Source organism: Sparus aurata, chromosome 2, assembly GCF_900880675.1.
Source record: "Sparus aurata chromosome 2, fSpaAur1.1, whole genome shotgun sequence".
In the NCBI taxonomy this organism is placed as follows: domain Eukaryota; kingdom Metazoa; phylum Chordata; class Actinopteri; order Spariformes; family Sparidae; genus Sparus; species Sparus aurata.
In genome coordinates this window covers 21,160,712-21,178,593 of record NC_044188.1, presented here as the reverse complement: position 1 = coordinate 21,178,593, position 17,882 = coordinate 21,160,712, and the positions used below count along the sequence as shown (strand labels likewise).

General features: G+C 45.4%; 1 protein-coding gene across 12 annotated transcripts in view; it reads left to right on the top strand.

Moving 5' to 3' along the window:
- mecom (MDS1 and EVI1 complex locus) overlaps window positions 1–17,882 on the top strand; it is a 147,026-nt gene that overhangs the window by 37,146 nt on the left and 91,998 nt on the right. For all 12 annotated transcript variants that reach the window (XM_030404986.1, XM_030404956.1, XM_030404937.1 and 9 more), the window contains exon 2: window positions 9,876–10,225. In XM_030404986.1, coding sequence (XP_030260846.1) covers window positions 9,876–10,225 — 350 coding nt within the window. The remainder of the gene's footprint in view (window positions 1–9,875; window positions 10,226–17,882) is intronic.

The window sequence follows — 17,882 nt, the reverse complement described above, 5'->3', positions numbered from 1 at the left end:
GCTGAGCACAGACGCTTTTTTAAAATGTCTGGGAGGATCCCACAGAAAAGGAAGCTTGTTAAAGGAGAGGGAAGAGCAATGCGGGTTTAGCTGCACCCTGATTATACACTGTAGGTTTTTAAATTGTCACACGCAGAGATTCCATATGTTGACATAGCGTGTACGTTTCTCTGTTGAGTACCCCTGTGCTCCTAGCAGTGTTGGTCGTGTGTGTTTAAGGTGTCCGAGTGATGAGTTTGAGTTTGTCAGATGCCTCAGCCCCGTGTTGAGGGCCATTTGTCATTGGTGGGATTCATTATTCGTGTCCCGAACCACCCCCTCCTCAGATGGGCAGTGTGATCACCACTGACCCCCTGTGACAACCACGGCACCTTCATTATGTCACCGCGGCCACCCTGTCACTACAGCAACTCTCTAACTGTCTGGGTGACACCCCTGGGTGGGACTCCAATCTCTCATCTGGAGGCCTGGCTGTCTGTGAGCCTGTCAATGTGTGTAAGTGAGCGTGTGCCCATGTTGTTCTGTTTGTGTGTGTGTGTGTGTGTGTGTGTGTGTGTGTGTGTGTGTGTGTGTGTGTGTGTGTGTGTGTGTTCAAGCATCGCACTTTTGTTTGTGTGTTCCCTTTTTTTTTTTGTATTATTTCTTAATGAATCAATATGTAGTTCCAACCATGAATGGCTTTGTTAGTGCAGTTTAGTTTCCTGTGACTAACAGATTGTTTGGCTGAATTATCCTAATATATTCACCCGTCTGGTTTCCCTAACAGCACTTTTCTATTCCAGCTTTTGCCCCATCTTTACCAACAATTTCAGGCACATATACCGACCCCTAAATTAATGAGATAATTTCCCAGTAGGTGGTAGGTACACTCAATATGCACATCTATATGTATTTGTTGTCTTCCACTCCTGTGCCGTATTATCATATTCTCCGTCCCAGTGGGATCATTCCAGATAACACACTGGACACTGTTATACTGTTACCTCTCCCCTATTTTCTAATCAGCAATTATTCAATTATGTCCCATTAGTTGGAGGGTGTTGCCAATGTCGCCGCCCTGGGCGTTTAGCCCCTGCTCTCTGTCAAGGGGAGACCCAGAGGGCCCCGCAGAACGCCTGTGATTAGTGTTGCATCTGCAGAGAGGTGACAGAATCCCTCTTCAAATATTTTGTCTTCATTTTACGGCTCTGAGATGCAATTATCGAGCAGCAGTTCATTACGGCAGCACGCGGCGCTTCATGTTTTATGCATGCCGCCTCATTTAGGGCCTTTATTAACGAGCCAGGTCTGACCAGGCTGCTTGAGACTATACTGCGGGCTGCATGCGCTACGGCCACCGCTGCTTGTGTTTGTGTAGGCGTGTGTGTGTGTGTGTGTGTGTGTGTGTGCTGGCAATATGAGTAAGCAAGAGTGAGGGAGTGAGTAAAAGAAATAGAGTGGGCACGAATGGAGGCTGGATGGAAAATAAAAAGATAAAAAAAAAAGAAAGAAAGAAAAATGTGATTGAGAGAAAACTGAATGAAGCAGGGAGTGTATGTGGTCAGTGTAGTGGTCACTTCGCCGCCGTGCCCTCTTTATCCCAGCAGCCGGCCTCGTAACGTGGCTCTATAGTGTGGAGACTGGTGGAGGGGCCGGCTTGGCTTTAAGGCAGTAGATTGAAGGGGTGGGGGCAGCAGGGGTGACTAACTGCACCTCCCTCAGCAGAAGAAACTCCATCTGCATCCAACATTGAGACAGATGAGGCCAATTTGGCTCCTTAAATTTCTGGGCTGTGATGGATGTGGGGTGGCTGTGCACAGCGAGAGGTTCGTAGAGGGGTGTGAAGGGAACGTGGGGGAGAGAGAGAGAGAGAGAGAGAGAGAGAGGAGGGAGACAGGTGAGGGGAGGGAGAACGAGGGAGACATCCAGGGTAAGAAAGAAAGAAAGAATGAGGGAGGATAGAAGGGTGAAGGAGACTCACCTCTGAGCATGAGCGGTTTGGGATTTATTGCTTAAATTGATTTATTTACTGTATTGGCATTTGTGCCTTAGAAAGCAGATACAGAAAGTTAGAAGAGTCAAATGCTAGAAAAGTTTTGAGTTGGACTTTAATACAGAATGATACATTGTGACTATGTATGTCTGCCATGTGAGGAGCAATCCAACCCCGTGATTGGACAAGTGAAGCTAACAAACAGCAGTGTGTGTTCATGTGTGATGCCAACATACAGTTTGTGTTCACACTGGCTTTCCGGGGCTTCAAGTGAGGCACATCTAAAGCTAATGTGCCGGAAACTTGTGTCGCCAAAAATTGTCTGCGATGGAAACATTTTCTGTTGGGAGGGCGGCCAACGGCATAATGTGCTGGGTGCCCACCAGGCCTTTTCTATTTCAGTGTTTGCAGAGCACCCAATGCAAACATGCAGGGACAAGGTTATTGATTCACCGATATACAGTGCGGCGTGTGTCTGATCTCAATCACGTGCGCCTGATTATTCACGTCAAATACTCGTACGTGCTCAGGCATGGTCGCATGACTTAGAAAATAAAATTTACTACGCTACGAATACAAAATTTTAAATAGTCAGGTTGCATTTTGCCCAGCTGATGGCCTCCTCAAGTTCCCATCTGCGCTGCAGATCCGCCCTCCTTTGATAAGAACTACCATCCTCAGGCCTACATAAATATTTTATCAAGTATAATGGAAATTGTCAAATCCATCTAATTGTGTAATGCATTATGAAGACATCAAACTTAAACAAAGCACATATGCTATCATTTCTTTTAACGACCGGGACAGCCTGGGCCGGGTTGAGCTGGCGGTTTGGTACCCAGGGGGCCTTCCACAGGGGCTGGGGGGGGGCTGGCAGCAAACCACTCTGGATATACGTCTCTCTCTCTCTCTCTCTGCCTCTGCTCTGCCCAGACCTGCCTCGCTCACATTTCATCAAAGGAATCAATTTCTCAAATGTGCACAACTGTGAGCCGTAATTATATTAAGGCCCGATGGCAGTTAGCCATGACATGAAAGCAAAAGAGGGAGAGAGTGGAGAGAGGCAGAGAGAGAATGTTCATCTATGCATGTTTGCATTGACATGTATTGTGTTTGTGCTCTGGGATAAACATTTGGTTTCACTTTTGGATTAGGTAATAAAATGTGGCTTCTCCACACACTGTCATGCTTCTGCCCGACGTTCTTGTGTCACCTTTCAGTGGTGTTCGGTGTCGAGTTTTCGCTTTTGTCTTTGGGGGTGGGAGACCGTTGTCGCTGGCTGAAAAGATAGAGGGATTAGGACGGAGGGACGGGAAGATAGATGAAAGGAATGGCGCAGGTGAGCAGGAGAAACAAATCAAAAAGCTGAGGATGTGTGACATGTCGGGGAGCGGGGAGGGGGGGCCGAGTCGGGATTGAATCAGAGGGCGAAGACAGAGGAGATGATGGGATTAATGACCTCTGTCAACGTTTTCTCTCTACGCGTCACTTCGAAGGAGAAAACAGCCAAATCAATACTTTGCAAAGTGTGTGTTTTTGCAGATGATACACGCTCATACATCACCGACATAAGCACACAACAGCGAGACAACACTCACGCGGGCTAAATTGTTTTTTTATGGCATTACAGTAACCGGATCGCCGAGACTACACACACTTAAAGTATTATCCTATCTCATCTCTCTCTTTCCTCCTCCCCGCCTCCCCCCTCTTTCCTGCTCTCCCACTCATCTTCTCCATCCCGGGGTCAGCGTGAGATTCGGAGGGCCCTCCCTCTATGCCCCGGCTGATGTATGGCCTGTGGAAACCATGTGAGCGCCGGGTTGTTATTCTGTTTGCTTTACGTTTGACAGGCTTGAGTTAGCGTCCGACTGGGATCCTCATCTCATTAGGCCAAATGCGGGCCTAAAACAATCATAAAATTCGTTTGGCAACTGGCATCCCACTTAGGAACACCTGTCAACATACAGGCAGAAGATAAACTCTGCAAATTAGAGTCAGGACTGAGATTGAGTCCGGGAGGGAGGGAGATGCCCATATGCTCCGTGTTGTTAGAGAGTTAATGATATGAAGTGGCGGGGTTGATGTGGAGGCTTCCTCGTTGATGATATTGATTGTGGTTTTAGGACGTAAACTGTGTGTGCGTGTGTGTGCAAGTGTCGCACATCCATCTCTGTGTTCATCAAGACTTCATTCATTTGCATTTCATTAAAAATAAATGTGGTTTGCTAATCCCTCATATTGATTATCCCGAGCAGCCACAGAAGTGGAAGCACAACAATTTGTCTTTTGAAACAAATGTTTCAAGAAAGGATTATTCTCTTTCTTTTTTTTCTCAAGAAAAAGCTACGTTTCGCGCTCCGCTCGGCCGGCCACAATTGCATGAATTGTCGCGAGCCTCCTCTCGCTCTCGCACACTTTATCTTTTCTTCATTTATGCAAACATCCCCCCCTCCCCACCTCTCTCTTTTCCTCTGCTGTATCTTCCCCTCCTCACCCCATCCAAACATACATCTTTATCAAGCGGCTGTTGTCAGACAACATTAGATAATTAATAGGCCATTTGTCAGGCCTGTGAGAAACATGTTAAAATCCCCGAGCAGCTCCCCAGATAAATCCTGCCGCGTACACAGACGCCTTTGTTGTGTCAGGCTGCCATCGGAGCTGCAGATTTACCATTAAAGGACCCTCATTATTAATCACAACTAATGCTAATTAATTAGGTGTCTGTGTGTGTGTGTGTGTGTGCACAGAGGGACCGGCTCTAAGTTTCAGTTGTGTTGTGCGGTGTTAATTGGTAACTCGGCCCAGGGCCCTTAATGGAGTGTTTTCCATTTGGAGCAGTTGACTCACACAGGGGTGAAAAAACATAGACAATGCTCTCATTAATTAAGACTGCGCAAAGAGCTCTGCTCTTCATTGTGTGTGTCCGCGAGTGTGTGCTTAAACAGTTTGCACAATGTGAGTGCCAGTTTGTGAGCATGTGAATGGGGGAGATTTGCGAAAACACCTGCACGTGTGGCATGCAGTATCTGCAGCATGCACCTGATTTTATCCCTCAGTTTAAGACTATTTAATACACTTCCTCAGTGCGGTGATGATAGATTTTCAAGGCGACAGTAAGCAACAAGAAAAATACAAACATGACAGTAGATTAAAAATTACCATAATTTGTCTTTTATAATTATATTTTACATCAGAGGATATTTTACAGTTTTTAATTGTTTTTGATTGAAGAAGTAAATATTGACAGATACATAGTGAACAATGGTCCAGAACTGTTCATACACAGCTACCTTAGGCGATGCGTGTTTGTGGTTTGTATCACTCGGTACCACAGTCACCCCAGTGGACCCGCGTACCAAAAGACTCCCCAAAAGCAGCGCTCAGGCCTCCATTAAGCACAAAGACAGAGTTAATTAGGAAGCTTATTGCCTCTCCCGAGGGCACGGGCCTCCAAACACTCTCCCATACACCCTGCTGGGGGAATCTCGACACAAACTGATGCACTGTAATTAACAGTGCTTAGGCAAATCAACAGCAGCCATTTTCCATTTGGCAGTAGCTGTGAGAGCGTTAAAATTAACCAAATGAATGATAATTACTTTTGTTTTCTTTTGAATTCAGTCATAGTGACTTGTCTCTCCCAGATGTCTACGCCCACATCTCCCTCAGGGCACCCTCATTTTTCAGGGAAATGAATAGATATACAATAACAGCAATCATCCCCTGAACAACTCCTCCCATATATTTTGAAACAAACAATTCTTACGTTGTCTTAGCAGCGGTGCAGAGTGATACAAAAAAAAAAAAAACTGTACTTGACTGTTTGAACAATAGAACAAACACATATTCATGGTTTTACCGGTGCAGACACATAAAGAGAAAGCAAAGGAATGATGAAGAGTTCTCTGTCTGAATTTGGATGTGATGACTAATGGGGGGGATCATGTGTGATTATGTCTGACCTGTAGTACAAGGGTAAGCCCCCTCTTCCATTCGTCTGTTATCACGGGCAACAAATGATGCTTAAAGATAAGCATAAGGGCCGGTCTTATTCCTAAGGTGAGGAGTTCATTTCCATATTTCATGATCTAAGACCCCATCAGTCAACGGTTAGACTTCTCTATCTGGAGAGATGAAGTGGTCTGTGAATTGGGTGCGGCTTAAGTAGATGAATAATGTTCTCACCTTATAGCTTACAGTGTTATAGCCTGCCTGGCATTGTGCAGTATAAACCAGAGGTACTAGAGGAACTTAGACATGAAGCAAACAATTCCTGTTGACAAAATAGTACTTTTAAAGATAAATATATTCATAGTATAGGCAGTGTATTCACTGTTTTATCAAGAATATTTGAGTATACATTCATGCATTATTTTAAAAATTGTATTTTTGATGTAAATGCCTGTATGCCTGCATGTCTACAAGACATTTTGATGAAAAAATTATGTTATGTCAAATCATTAAAAACATCTACAGAGCTTGTAGAAAGATTAAAAAATAAATAAATAAATGTTTGTACCTTCGTGTTTCGTCCATATCAAGACTCTTGGGAGATGCTAGTTTGTGGGAAAAAAACGTAAAATTGGGGAGGTGCGCCCAGCCTACTGAGCTAGCTAGCATTAGCGATATTAAAGTAAGCTAGCATTAGAAATGTTAACGTTAACAAGCTAGCATTAGCAAACAATAATGTTAGCTAGTGATAGCAACTTTGACATAAGCTAGCGTGAGAGAAAGACAATCACATATAAATTCATGTGACACACATCAATTATAAAAATGACTCATGTGAACAAAGCAAATCACTTTGTTTTATCAGAATAATTTAGTTCAAATGTCAAAATGCAAAAGAAAATATTCAGTGCACATGTGAAATTGCAAAAGGCACATTTCACAGGACATACAAACGTAACCGGCATTAAAAAAAAAAAAAAAAAGATATCATCAGAGAAATTGCTGGCAGCAAAATGGATAAATGTTGCTCGGGAAAATCCTGCGATGAAGTGAGAGCAAGAAAGACAGCGGTGCAGGAAAAAAAAATGAGAAAGAGGGGGTTAACTATGTCCACAGGTAGGTTATTTCTCTCTGTAAACATATGTATCCATTTGTCCCGTGGGTGCGTCCCCTTGCCGTCCCGTCGGCAGTGGCTGGGTCACACCTCCATTAGGGGCTTTGTCACAGTGATTAATAGCTCTTTCTATCATCTTTAATTCACTCCCTGATGATGGCGGCCCTGCTTGCTGCTAGGGGTAATCGTGTGATGTATGAGTCCGCCCAACACCTCGTGGCAGAGGTGAAAATCATTCCACCCATGCAGATAGCAGGCGCGGGAACAAATGTTTTCCCTCTTAATAAAAATTAATGAATTTGGCGTCAAGTGCGAACATTTAAATACACGGCATACATGCGCATGTGTGTGTGCATATCTGTGTTTACACTGTATGATGTATTTTCATCTGGTCCTGCGTGATTTTGATGAGGAGATAATATTGTTTTCCTCATTATTTCGCACTAAATCTTTTGTGTTGTCTTTCAGATACAGCGACATCAAAGTTTTACACTTGCTTTCTTTTCCTATCACGCCGTGCCATCTCTGTTAATAATGCAGCCGAAAGCCGCGATTCTGCTCCCAGCTGGAGTTCCCCTTCACTACCCAGAATTCTTTTAGCACTCCCTCTTTGATGAAGGGCGTCAGCTTGCAGTGATGAAGTAATGTCCATTACTGAACAAACAAACAGGACTATTTGCTTTAAGTAGGCAGGGACACTCAGAAATGCACGCATACACACATGCACACACATACACACACACCGATCCGATCATCTGTGTTCAGAGTCCCTCGTGCCCCACACGTCTAAGCAGAGCTACGCTCTTTGACTTATCAATCATCTGCACACAAAACCACAATTTTCAGAACTCCGAACATAGCATATTTGCTTTCGGCTAACGTTTACCTTACAGAAACATATATGTTTATGAGCTGAACTGCTCTCGTTGAGTCCATTGGACCGGGGGAATTTCTGGTCTAAATCAAATATAAACTTTGAGACCAGTGTGAGGGGGGAAATGTCAGCGGAGAAACGGCAACGGAGGGATACGGTTACCTTTAAAAGCTCTTGTCCCTCTAACATATGGCAAGCTTCACATCCAGGACCATAACCGCGTTACATAGTCTCAGTGCTGAAAATCATTACGTTGACTCCCAGAGCCACATTGGGTTTCATGCCCGGCCCGGCTCGGCAGTGTCTTTAAAAGAGTTTCCCCCCTCGAAAACACGCTTTGCCCACACAGTGTGTGTGTCAAACACAATAGTTGCACAGACTCTGTGATCAGGTATTGCTGCAGGGAATGATTATGAGAAATATTTAAGTTATAGACCAAGTATGACAAACGCACACATGCACTACATAACACAGAAATCTCAGCCAGATATCTGAAATAGGCAGCTGATTCAGCACAGTGTGTTCACACATAGATTTCTTCCCCCACAGCAAACACACTTTTTGACAACTGGGAGAGGAAAACAGCTCATGTACTGCTTACTGTACGCAGTAATTGACAGTTTAGCGTTCCTTTGCACTAGACATCGTGCTTCGACCTTGCCAAAGTGGGAGTTACACACGGTTTAAGGATATTTACATACAATGCACTTGGCTTATCTCGTAGCTGCAGGTGTTGTGCGAGTTTGCAGCAGAGGGTAAACATGAAATCTTGCGATGATTTTGTCCGGGTCTTGAGTTAATCTCTCAGGTTAGTTTATGACCACCTGTGGACCGATCGCAGCGACCCACTCAGTCAATCAGAAGTGCGGTTACTTCATGGCCAGTGAGCAAGGAGTGTGTGTGCGTATCTGTGCGGATCAAAGGTTCCACGGCTGACAGCGCAGCGGTACAGTGTCACACAGGCAGCCCTTCAGGAATGTTCCTCAGCCCAGGGATGGGTTGTGGAGCCTCATTAGCGGAGCCCCCTCTCCCCGTGCCCTGTCAGCCCGCGTTAGGCACAGCCCATCTCAGACGCACTCTGGGGGAGCGGCAGCTTCCTGTGAATCGTTTCCGGCTCGTAGTGTCTTTCTGTCTCTCCGTGTGACACCTGGCTGTTGTCCACGATGGCTTCTTCGTGAGCCTGAATGCCTACCTGTCTAATTACTCGTACGGCGAGCCCTCTGCCCCGGCCGACTTTGCTGCACACTGTGCCGGCGCTGCGAATGATTCAATCCCTCTTCCACCATTCGGCTCCACCAGCCACGTGTGCCACTCTGAAGAAGCCCAGTGTGGGTTCAGGGGTCGCACTTCGGTGTCCCGTTTCACTCTATTCACAATTAACCCCGGTGCGCTTCCTTCTGTTTTCACTGTATGGTGTAGAAAGAGTTCAGGAAGGGGAAATATAAAACAGTCACAGCAGTACAATGCTGAGCAGACCCAGCTTACCCAGCTTGGCATCAGCTCAAACAAAGGGCAAACACACCATCTTGTTGCTGCAGGGTTTTTTAAACTCCACTCGCCTGTTTCTGACACACCAGGTGTTGTTTTAAACTTTTATTCGAAAATGTGTCTGTCGGGTGTCTCCTAGGCCAGGCGCCTAGCCAATGATTAGAAATCAGAAAAAAAGAATGAAAACATTGACTTTAGAAAGAAGTTTGCCTCCTTCATGCTCTCCTGCTCTTCATTGCTGAGCTCAGTGAAAGCAGAGGGCTCTGTCACATGATGCCGTGTTGTTTCAGACCTGCTCAAATTTCCGCTGTTTATTTTGAACATGTACGTATGTTTTACTCATTTGTCCACAGTAGTTGAAATAAGATGAAGATACCCTGCTGCCAGCGTTAATTTGTGATAATCCAACGATCACAAAGACGTCCCTGTGCACCACCCTCACATGGAGACTCTCTCTGTTTCTCCCCCAGGTGACGGCGACGATGAGTTTGCCCTTTACCCGTCAGACATCTTAGACGACGTATGCGGCTCTGACGGCGATCCCGTGGTATCGTCAGCACTGGCAGAGGACCCGGCGTCCCCTCCGCTCTCCGATGATGAGGCTTCGCCCCAGGACCAGTTGTCATTCCAGCACCAGGGCTTCTTTTTACCCCAAGAAGATGAGTTGACCGTTCCCCTGGACTTTGAACTGCGAGAGTCAGCAGTTCCGGGCGGAGGCCTGGGCATCTGGAGCCGGAGGAGGGTGAACGTCGGAGAGCGCTTCGGGCCGTATGAAGGCGAGCACAGGCCTTGTCTCCGAGACCCCACTCAAGGCTGGGAGGTAGGAATAGAACAAATGACGATGAGTTCCTGTTAATGTTAACGTGATGCGAATCATTGCTTTGCAGAGTCTGCGCCTTCATACACACAGATGGTTCAAATGAATATGCCAATGTTGAATGTCAAACCTTCCCAACACAGACATTTTTCTTTCTACATTGGCCACCATCGCTTTCCGTAGTTTCAGGATGGGTTAAATTCGCTCTATATGTAACGGAGCAACTGGAGCTTTGGTTCAAGTGTGCACAAGGTTTTTCTGCAACAGTAGTAGCACACTTTCTGACGGGGGGTGGTTCCTTGGCCGATACACACATTCACATCAGTCCTCATTTTATTTCCTCCCATGGCGTCATGTTCACATTTAGCCCAGTGACCACAAGGCTGTTGTTGCCGTTTGTTGCCCAGTGATGTAATGTTAGCTCAGTGCCATTGAAAGAAAAGGGAGTCGAGGTTGCGCTCTCAACTCAATTAAAATGAAAAGCCATAAATCCCTTTTTCATCCTGGTTAGGGACCCAGTGCGGCCATTGGCAAATCACATATTGGTCAGCCGGCACAAAAAATCGAAGGCAGGGTCACAGGACAAGGTCAAAGGTTAGATGTGGTCTCCGTCAGTGTCAGCCTAGTTCGGTTTTATAGAGCAGGAATAAGAGGCTGGCAGAGAATCAGCCTCATTTAGTCTCCTGAAATAGATCCTCTCTAATTTGGACGTGAGGATTAAACCCTTCATATTCAGGCCTTTGTCCCTTTTGTAAGACAGAACCGAGCTCATTAAGAGTCGCTGAGCACGCAGTTCATAAAGCGAGAAGTCACAGGTTTAAATAAAAAGATGATTCAATGCAGCATTCTTTCTCCTATGAGAGTCTTCCTAACCCCTAAATCTGTTTTAATCCCGCTCTTTAAAACGGTGTTGGTAAAGTATCAACATTCGGCTCATATAAATAGTTTTGGATTTGGACCGGTGCTCGCTGGGTTTGCATCATAGAGCATTACTCCAGCCCATCAGCTCTGACTCAGTGGTTTTGGCTCAGACCAAACCAAAATAAATTTCTTTTTTTCTTTTTTTTTTTTCTTTTCACTCTGGGCTGCATTTCTCCAGGAAACAACTTCTCCCTCATTATCAACTGCCGGGTGAGACGCAATCTATAAATGCCTCCTAAATTGAAGTGAGGGGAAAAACTCTTCATTTTTGCCCATTTTCATAACGCAAAATCTTAATAAAAACTCTCCGTCCCTCGCCGAGAGATTTACCGCCGGTTGAACAAGCTCTCTGGGTTATTCTTTTTCCCAGGGAAGGAAATAAAGGAAAAAGAGGTTTCATGAATTTTAATCCGGCTGTAATTTATGGGGAGCTTGAATAATAATATGTATTTAAAAAGCTGAGGATGTGTGTGTGTGTGTGTGTGTGTGTGTGTGTGTGTGTGTGTGTGTGTGTGTGTGTGTGTGTGTGTGTCTTGGGGCAGGCGGGTGGTAGGGGGGGATTGAGAGGAAAGATGGGATCCTGGCGAGGCAGCACTGTATCACAATGTTTAATTACCGTCCTGACAGCGAGCCATAACTCTTTCCATTAAGTAAATAAGTTGTAAAGAATTTATGATGAAATGCCACATTATTCAGAATGGATATTCAGTGATGACATCCCTCTGCATTAAATATGGTAAACGCCATTAAGCCCTCCTGACCCCCCCCCCTCTCCTCCCATGCCCACCCGTTTACCATACCTCGCCCATTGCTCAATCGCCCCCTCCCGCCTGCAAACCGTCAATATGCCAATAAGCCCGCGGAGGGTCTGTAAAAATAAAATTGATTTGGTAAATGTGAGTTAAGATAGATATGTTTGCTTTCATCATCAATTCTGAGCAGCGCGGTGAGGTGATGTCACCGGCCGGGGGAACGCTAAAGTGGCGCTCCCATCTGGAGCGTTTGATGGAGGGCCCTGAGCGGCCCAGGCCAGTGGTGACAGACTGGGGGAAGTTTGTCACCAGGGAGGCCACCGCTCCTCAGCGCCATCACCATAAATTTGGGGGCTTTATTCATAAAGGGGACGAGTGAGTTATGGCGTCCATGATGCTTTATGAATACAGGAATGGTGACTTATGGGAAAGATAGCTTCGGTAAATAAGAGGTAGAGAGGCAGCGGTGAGGGGTCTGTCAGGCTGAGACGCTCACCTACACTGTCGTATGCAGAATGGGAGTGCTGACTGTGCGAGGAGGCTTACGCTCACTGGTGTGTGTTTGTGTGTGTGTTCGTTAGAAGGGCTCCAGCTAACAATTATTTTCGTTATCGATTAATCTGCAGGTTTCGCAATTAATCAGTCTATAAAGTCTTTAAAGTGTCCAATAAATGTGAAAAAGGGTTATTTTACGAGATCCCAAAGTGACGTCTTCAAGTTGCTAGACTTGAGCAAAAAAAAGGACGTCTCATCTATTATCATAAATAACAAAGAAAAGCAGCCAAATCTTTACATTTGAGAGCCAGCAAATATTTGACATGTTTGCTTGAGAAATTGCTGAAACTAATGACTGATTATCAAAATACTGAGTTGCCAACCAATTTGCAAGCAATTGTTTCAGCTCTGTTTGTGAGCTGAGAGAAATCTGAAGAAAAAATCTGTTTTTTTTTCTCCTGAAAACAATGGAGACCAAGGCCTGACAGACAGAATGTGTAACACATCTTTGCCTGTAGGGAACGCAAAGACGTTTCACACACTGGTGAACAACAACACACCCACTTTGTTGATTGAAGATTTATTCTCAGTTCAAGAAATTTAAATGTAAACTTCAACTAAACTGGATTTTTTTTCTTTTTAACAACATGGAATCTATTTTATTCATTTTGTATTTTAGATCAGAAGAAGCGGTGAAACACTGATTATAAAAAGAATGAGGGTCTTGAAATAAATCTAAATGGCTTTGAATATCTGAATGGAAAGTGAAGTGACCCTTCAACCTTATAGTGAAGATCCCCAGGCCTCCCCGGGACCAGATCAGACCAGAACAAAGCCGGTGAGCCGTTTTATCAGGTTTAGCTCGTGGTATTGGCTTAAATTTAAGTAACAGCTCAAAGAATTTAAAATCATTTCATGTTTATAGTGCCATGAAGTTGCGTGGGTTGTTTTCATTGTGGAACAACCGCCACTGCTGATGAAAATCAATTTGATGTGACTCCAGCAGAAATATTCACAGATGATTATGTATTAAAGTTTTAATCACGTTATGTTTTGTCTCATTCGTTATGTTCCCGATGTGTTATCAGATGTTTGTCCGGAAGTTATAGTAACAGGCGACCAAAGGAGACGCCCCGCTACCCTGACAGAATTAGGGATTTCTCTGGGTTTGAAGTTAAATGTTACACATTATATTTTTGAATGATGAAGATAGAGAGTAAAACACGTGAAGTGCAAAATATTGCATTCCATTATTCATGTGACAGAATAAGGATGAGGTGGTCCACACTGGCCCACAGTATTTGCATGTTTTTCTCCATGGCTTCCTAGAAAAACACTCTTAACGCCTGGATGCCCACCAGTCCATATTCTGCTGTCTCTCTCTCTCTCTGAGTCGTTAGGCACATTGAAATTCAAACTCCATTTGTGTCTGTCCTCTTCTCAGCAGCAGCAACAATAAGACAGAGAGTTAGAGTCCGGGAGAGAGTTATCCAGCACTCAATGAGCCGTTGGGCTCACCCAAACGCGCAGCCCCGCGGGATTATGGGTCCTGGGCTTAGAAAGCTGGGTGCCTCCTGCTGTAGGAGCGATAGGCGGAGCAGGTTAGGGGTGCGAGAAGGGTTGGGATGGCGAGTGGGGCGGGACAGGGGCGCTTAGGGCCTTTGTGCACCTCTTGAGTGAGAGGCGGAGGTGGAGGTGGAGGCGATAGTGTCGGTGGTGGCAGTGGTGGTGGTGGGGAGGTGGGGAAGGAGATTAGCAGTGATGGTGAATAGGAGTAGAGGATTAGGTGGCTGGGCAGGGTCTTTCCTGGCTCTGCCTGTCTCCTGAACCTCCTGGTCATGAGAGGATGGGAGGACTGAAGGAGGAGAGGCAGATGCCCGGCCATCATTTCAACTGTTGTCAACTCAAAATCTTGCATTGCTAATGATCTACTGAGAAAAGATTTGCATTGTGTGTTTGTATTACAGCGTTTTGGATCGCAAACTTTTATTTGATATGATGGAACTTTAGCCTATAGAGTTTATAGGGGGAACACCTCAGGTGAATAAGAAAAGAAATGTAATTGATATCACTGTGAAACTTCCTCAGACGATAATTAACATTTAGGCAATCATTTTGTTTCATGTTTTTCTATGTAATTTGTAAATAAGACTGATCTAATTAAATATGCACTTATTTGCACCCATGTCCAGAACAGAAATCTGAACTGAAATGAACACCTAAATGTGTATTTTAGACAGCAGGCACAACAACAACAACAACAACAACAACAACAACAACCAAAATCCAACTTCCAGTTACATTTTTGGTTTTTCAACTTGCAACTGTAGTTGCTTTTGCCATTTTCCCTTTTATGTGAACAGACAGTGTGAACTCTCAGAGAGGTCGATCCCAGAATTAGGGTTTTGTGTCTCCGTGTGTTGCATGTGTGTCCACTTTACGCTCTTGTGTGTGCGTGTGCGTGAGACAGAGTGTGAGAGCGTGGACGGAGGGCGTTTCGAGAGGGCGTGTTTTTTGTGCACGGATAAGCCGCTGTCCTGAATGAATGCAGATGTCTCTGGCTGGCTGTCCGCCTGTCCCCTGTGCGCTGACGGCCCGTCACCTCTCTCTGTCACAGGGAGAAAGAGCCACTCTCAGTCCCGGCTAAAAGCCCCTTAATCCCCGAGCCCCTGCCACATCCCTTCCACTGTCAGCGGAGATGGCCCTGCCCACAGCAGTGCTTAGAAAGGCAGGCGCTAGGGATGAACCTCTCTGTCACTCACACACCTCTCAATGGACACACATCTTCACATTTTCACACACACACACACACACACACGTACACACACATATAGTTTTTTAGGAAACTCAAAGTGAAAAAGTCCCGAGTCTGCAGAGGCGATGTGAATGGCGGTTGTCAATGCATTGTGCTGCATGAACACAACGGCTGCACTGACATCATTGTGGGACCTGTTTTCTCTCATGAGAAGAGCACTAACCGGCTGCTGAGACACTGTGTAATGATGAAGGAGCCGTTCACAGCATACACTTGGGTCTCATTGGCACTTAATGAATTGTAAAGAAGACAATAAGGACCATTAAAATTGGTTGTGCGCAACCAGATAGTGTGAGGAGGGAAATGTGTCACCATGTGGACAGAATGTTCTGGACATGAGACTTTTTGCCCCTCATGAGAGCGGCGCTGCTGCTGAGAAAACACATATACTTTGATTAATCATGCCTCCTTTAACTGTAAATACTGCTAGGCCTCTGAGCTGTGTGATTACTTTCCAGGACACATAGGTGGGTAGACCTGAGATAACTGCTGCTGCTGGGTTCTCAAAGCAAGGATGTTGATGAGTACAAGGATGTTGATGTATTTGGGCTAAGACCAGGGCTTAGTATGGAAGATCAACTTAGCAAGGACTTAGGGTGGTCTTTAGCTCTCACCTGAACTACCAAGTCAGTTCAACTGGAGACCAGAATGCTTGCAGTTGTATTGCATGACCAGATTCTTACTTAACATGATAAACATCAGTATCCCAGGAATTACGTTCACACTGGAAGTGGCCTGCTCTATATTAATAAACCCGAAGGTCTGAGAGTTTTTTTTTTTTTTTTACGTTGTCTAAGTTTAATTCACTCCTAGTTTATTTACCAGAATCTGGTCTCAACAATGTGCATACAAATATGCAACCTTTACGATCTCAAATCAGGTGATATGCCGGTCCTTCCCATTAGCCTCTGAAAGAGCAGTTCCACAGTCATGTGACCTTAATTGTCCTGGCAACTAAGACACACGTGACGTTTTGAAGCAGACGTAGTTTGGGATGAGGCAACAAAAGTGCTTGGTTAGGTTGGGAAAAGTAAGGTAAATTTATGTTACATTACAAGTCATGTTTTTGTGCGACCCATACTTCAACCCCAACATCTGTCCAACGCAGACTTGGTCACTCTTTATACTACATCATCTGACGTGTCTTATGCCTGGTATTTTGACGCATCTATTTTCCACAGAACTTAATGAGAAGGATTGGCGTATCGCTGCACGCAAACTGGATGACCGTATTTACTGCATGCAGTTTGATAGTGTGACGTTAGCCCAGTACATGGGATTGATGCTCTACCGACTGGGACGCACCACATCTTTACCCTTCATGTAATATTCTTGCAGATGTTGCAGCAACCAGTCACAGTAAGGTCGTTTTGATAAACAGTTTACAACAATGACACATTTTATATAGTTTTCTATTCAATCAGTCCAAGAAATGATTGAGTTGAACTGTCCTGAGTCTTGGTTAGTAAGCGTCACGTGCCTTAATAACCCGCTGAGCTACTAAAAAAAGCGCTCCTGGCCTCTAACTTCCTTCGCATGCTGCAGAGTGTGCAGCCTCCCTTCTGTTAAAACAGTGCCGTAACGCCTTCAGCAGCGTGTCTGTCTGTGTCTGCTTTTGTCTCTCCTGGTGTCTGCGAGGGAGATGAGCTCCCTGTTCAGTGTAACTGGAGCTTGATTGTCTTGGACAGGAGTGATGTCCATTCAAAAACCCAAGACAAAACAAGCGGGGGGTCTGTCTCTCTGCCTCTCAGTTGATTGGTAATCCCTTTCTTTGGGTTAATCTGTTGTTTGTTGGTGCTGGTCGAGGCTTGTCTGTGTACGTGTGTGTGGGGTTGGGTGTGTGTGTGTGCGTTACTGATGTTCTAATCTCATGTGAAAGGTGAGCGAGAAATATGAGGTACGTTCGTAAAGAGGGAGTGAAGTGTGAGAGGGTTCTCTTATATGAGTGCGGGGCGAGTTGAGTCCGCGGGCTGATCTTCTCTTCCAGTTAAAGAAGAAGAAAAATACAAATTTCTGATTTCCCCCTCATTCCTCAGCACTGACCCCCTCATTCCTACTCCTCCTCCTCCTCCTCCACCTTCTCCTTCTCACACCCTCCTCCTTTCTCTCTCTCTGTCTGAGTTCCCAGCAGGGAGGGGAAGCTAGGTTAACTAACTGAACAAAGTCAGAGTGAATTGCAGAAGGACAAAGGCGGGCGTGAGCGGGGGCTATGCCAGTTGGAAGGTGTAGCCGGCAGCACAATACCAGGTGAAGGAGGCTCTCGTCGGGGGTCCGTCCAAGCAGGGCAAAGGTCGCAAGCCTTATTAGATCCGAAGTGAATGGAGGGACTGGTTTGATTGAAGGAGGAGGTCGGGGAAAAGGAGGGATGAGGAAGAGGGAGTTCACCTGTTTGAAAAGCTCAGAGGGGGGGCATGTTTCACTCCCCCCACCCCATCATGTCTGACCTGTCGGGATGCACACAAAAATCTGACTATGGCTGATAGCTCATGGTGAGAGTCACAACACACACATAACACGCTCTGAGCTTCAGAAAAAAGGAAGAGGCTGATCTGATCGGAAACACATGCAGGGCAAACTCAATGACACAATGACAAACGTCTAGACAGCCACAGATATAAGAGAATTTATACGCAGGTGCATTGACTCATCGGCGGGGATATAAATGTCTCTGTCTTGT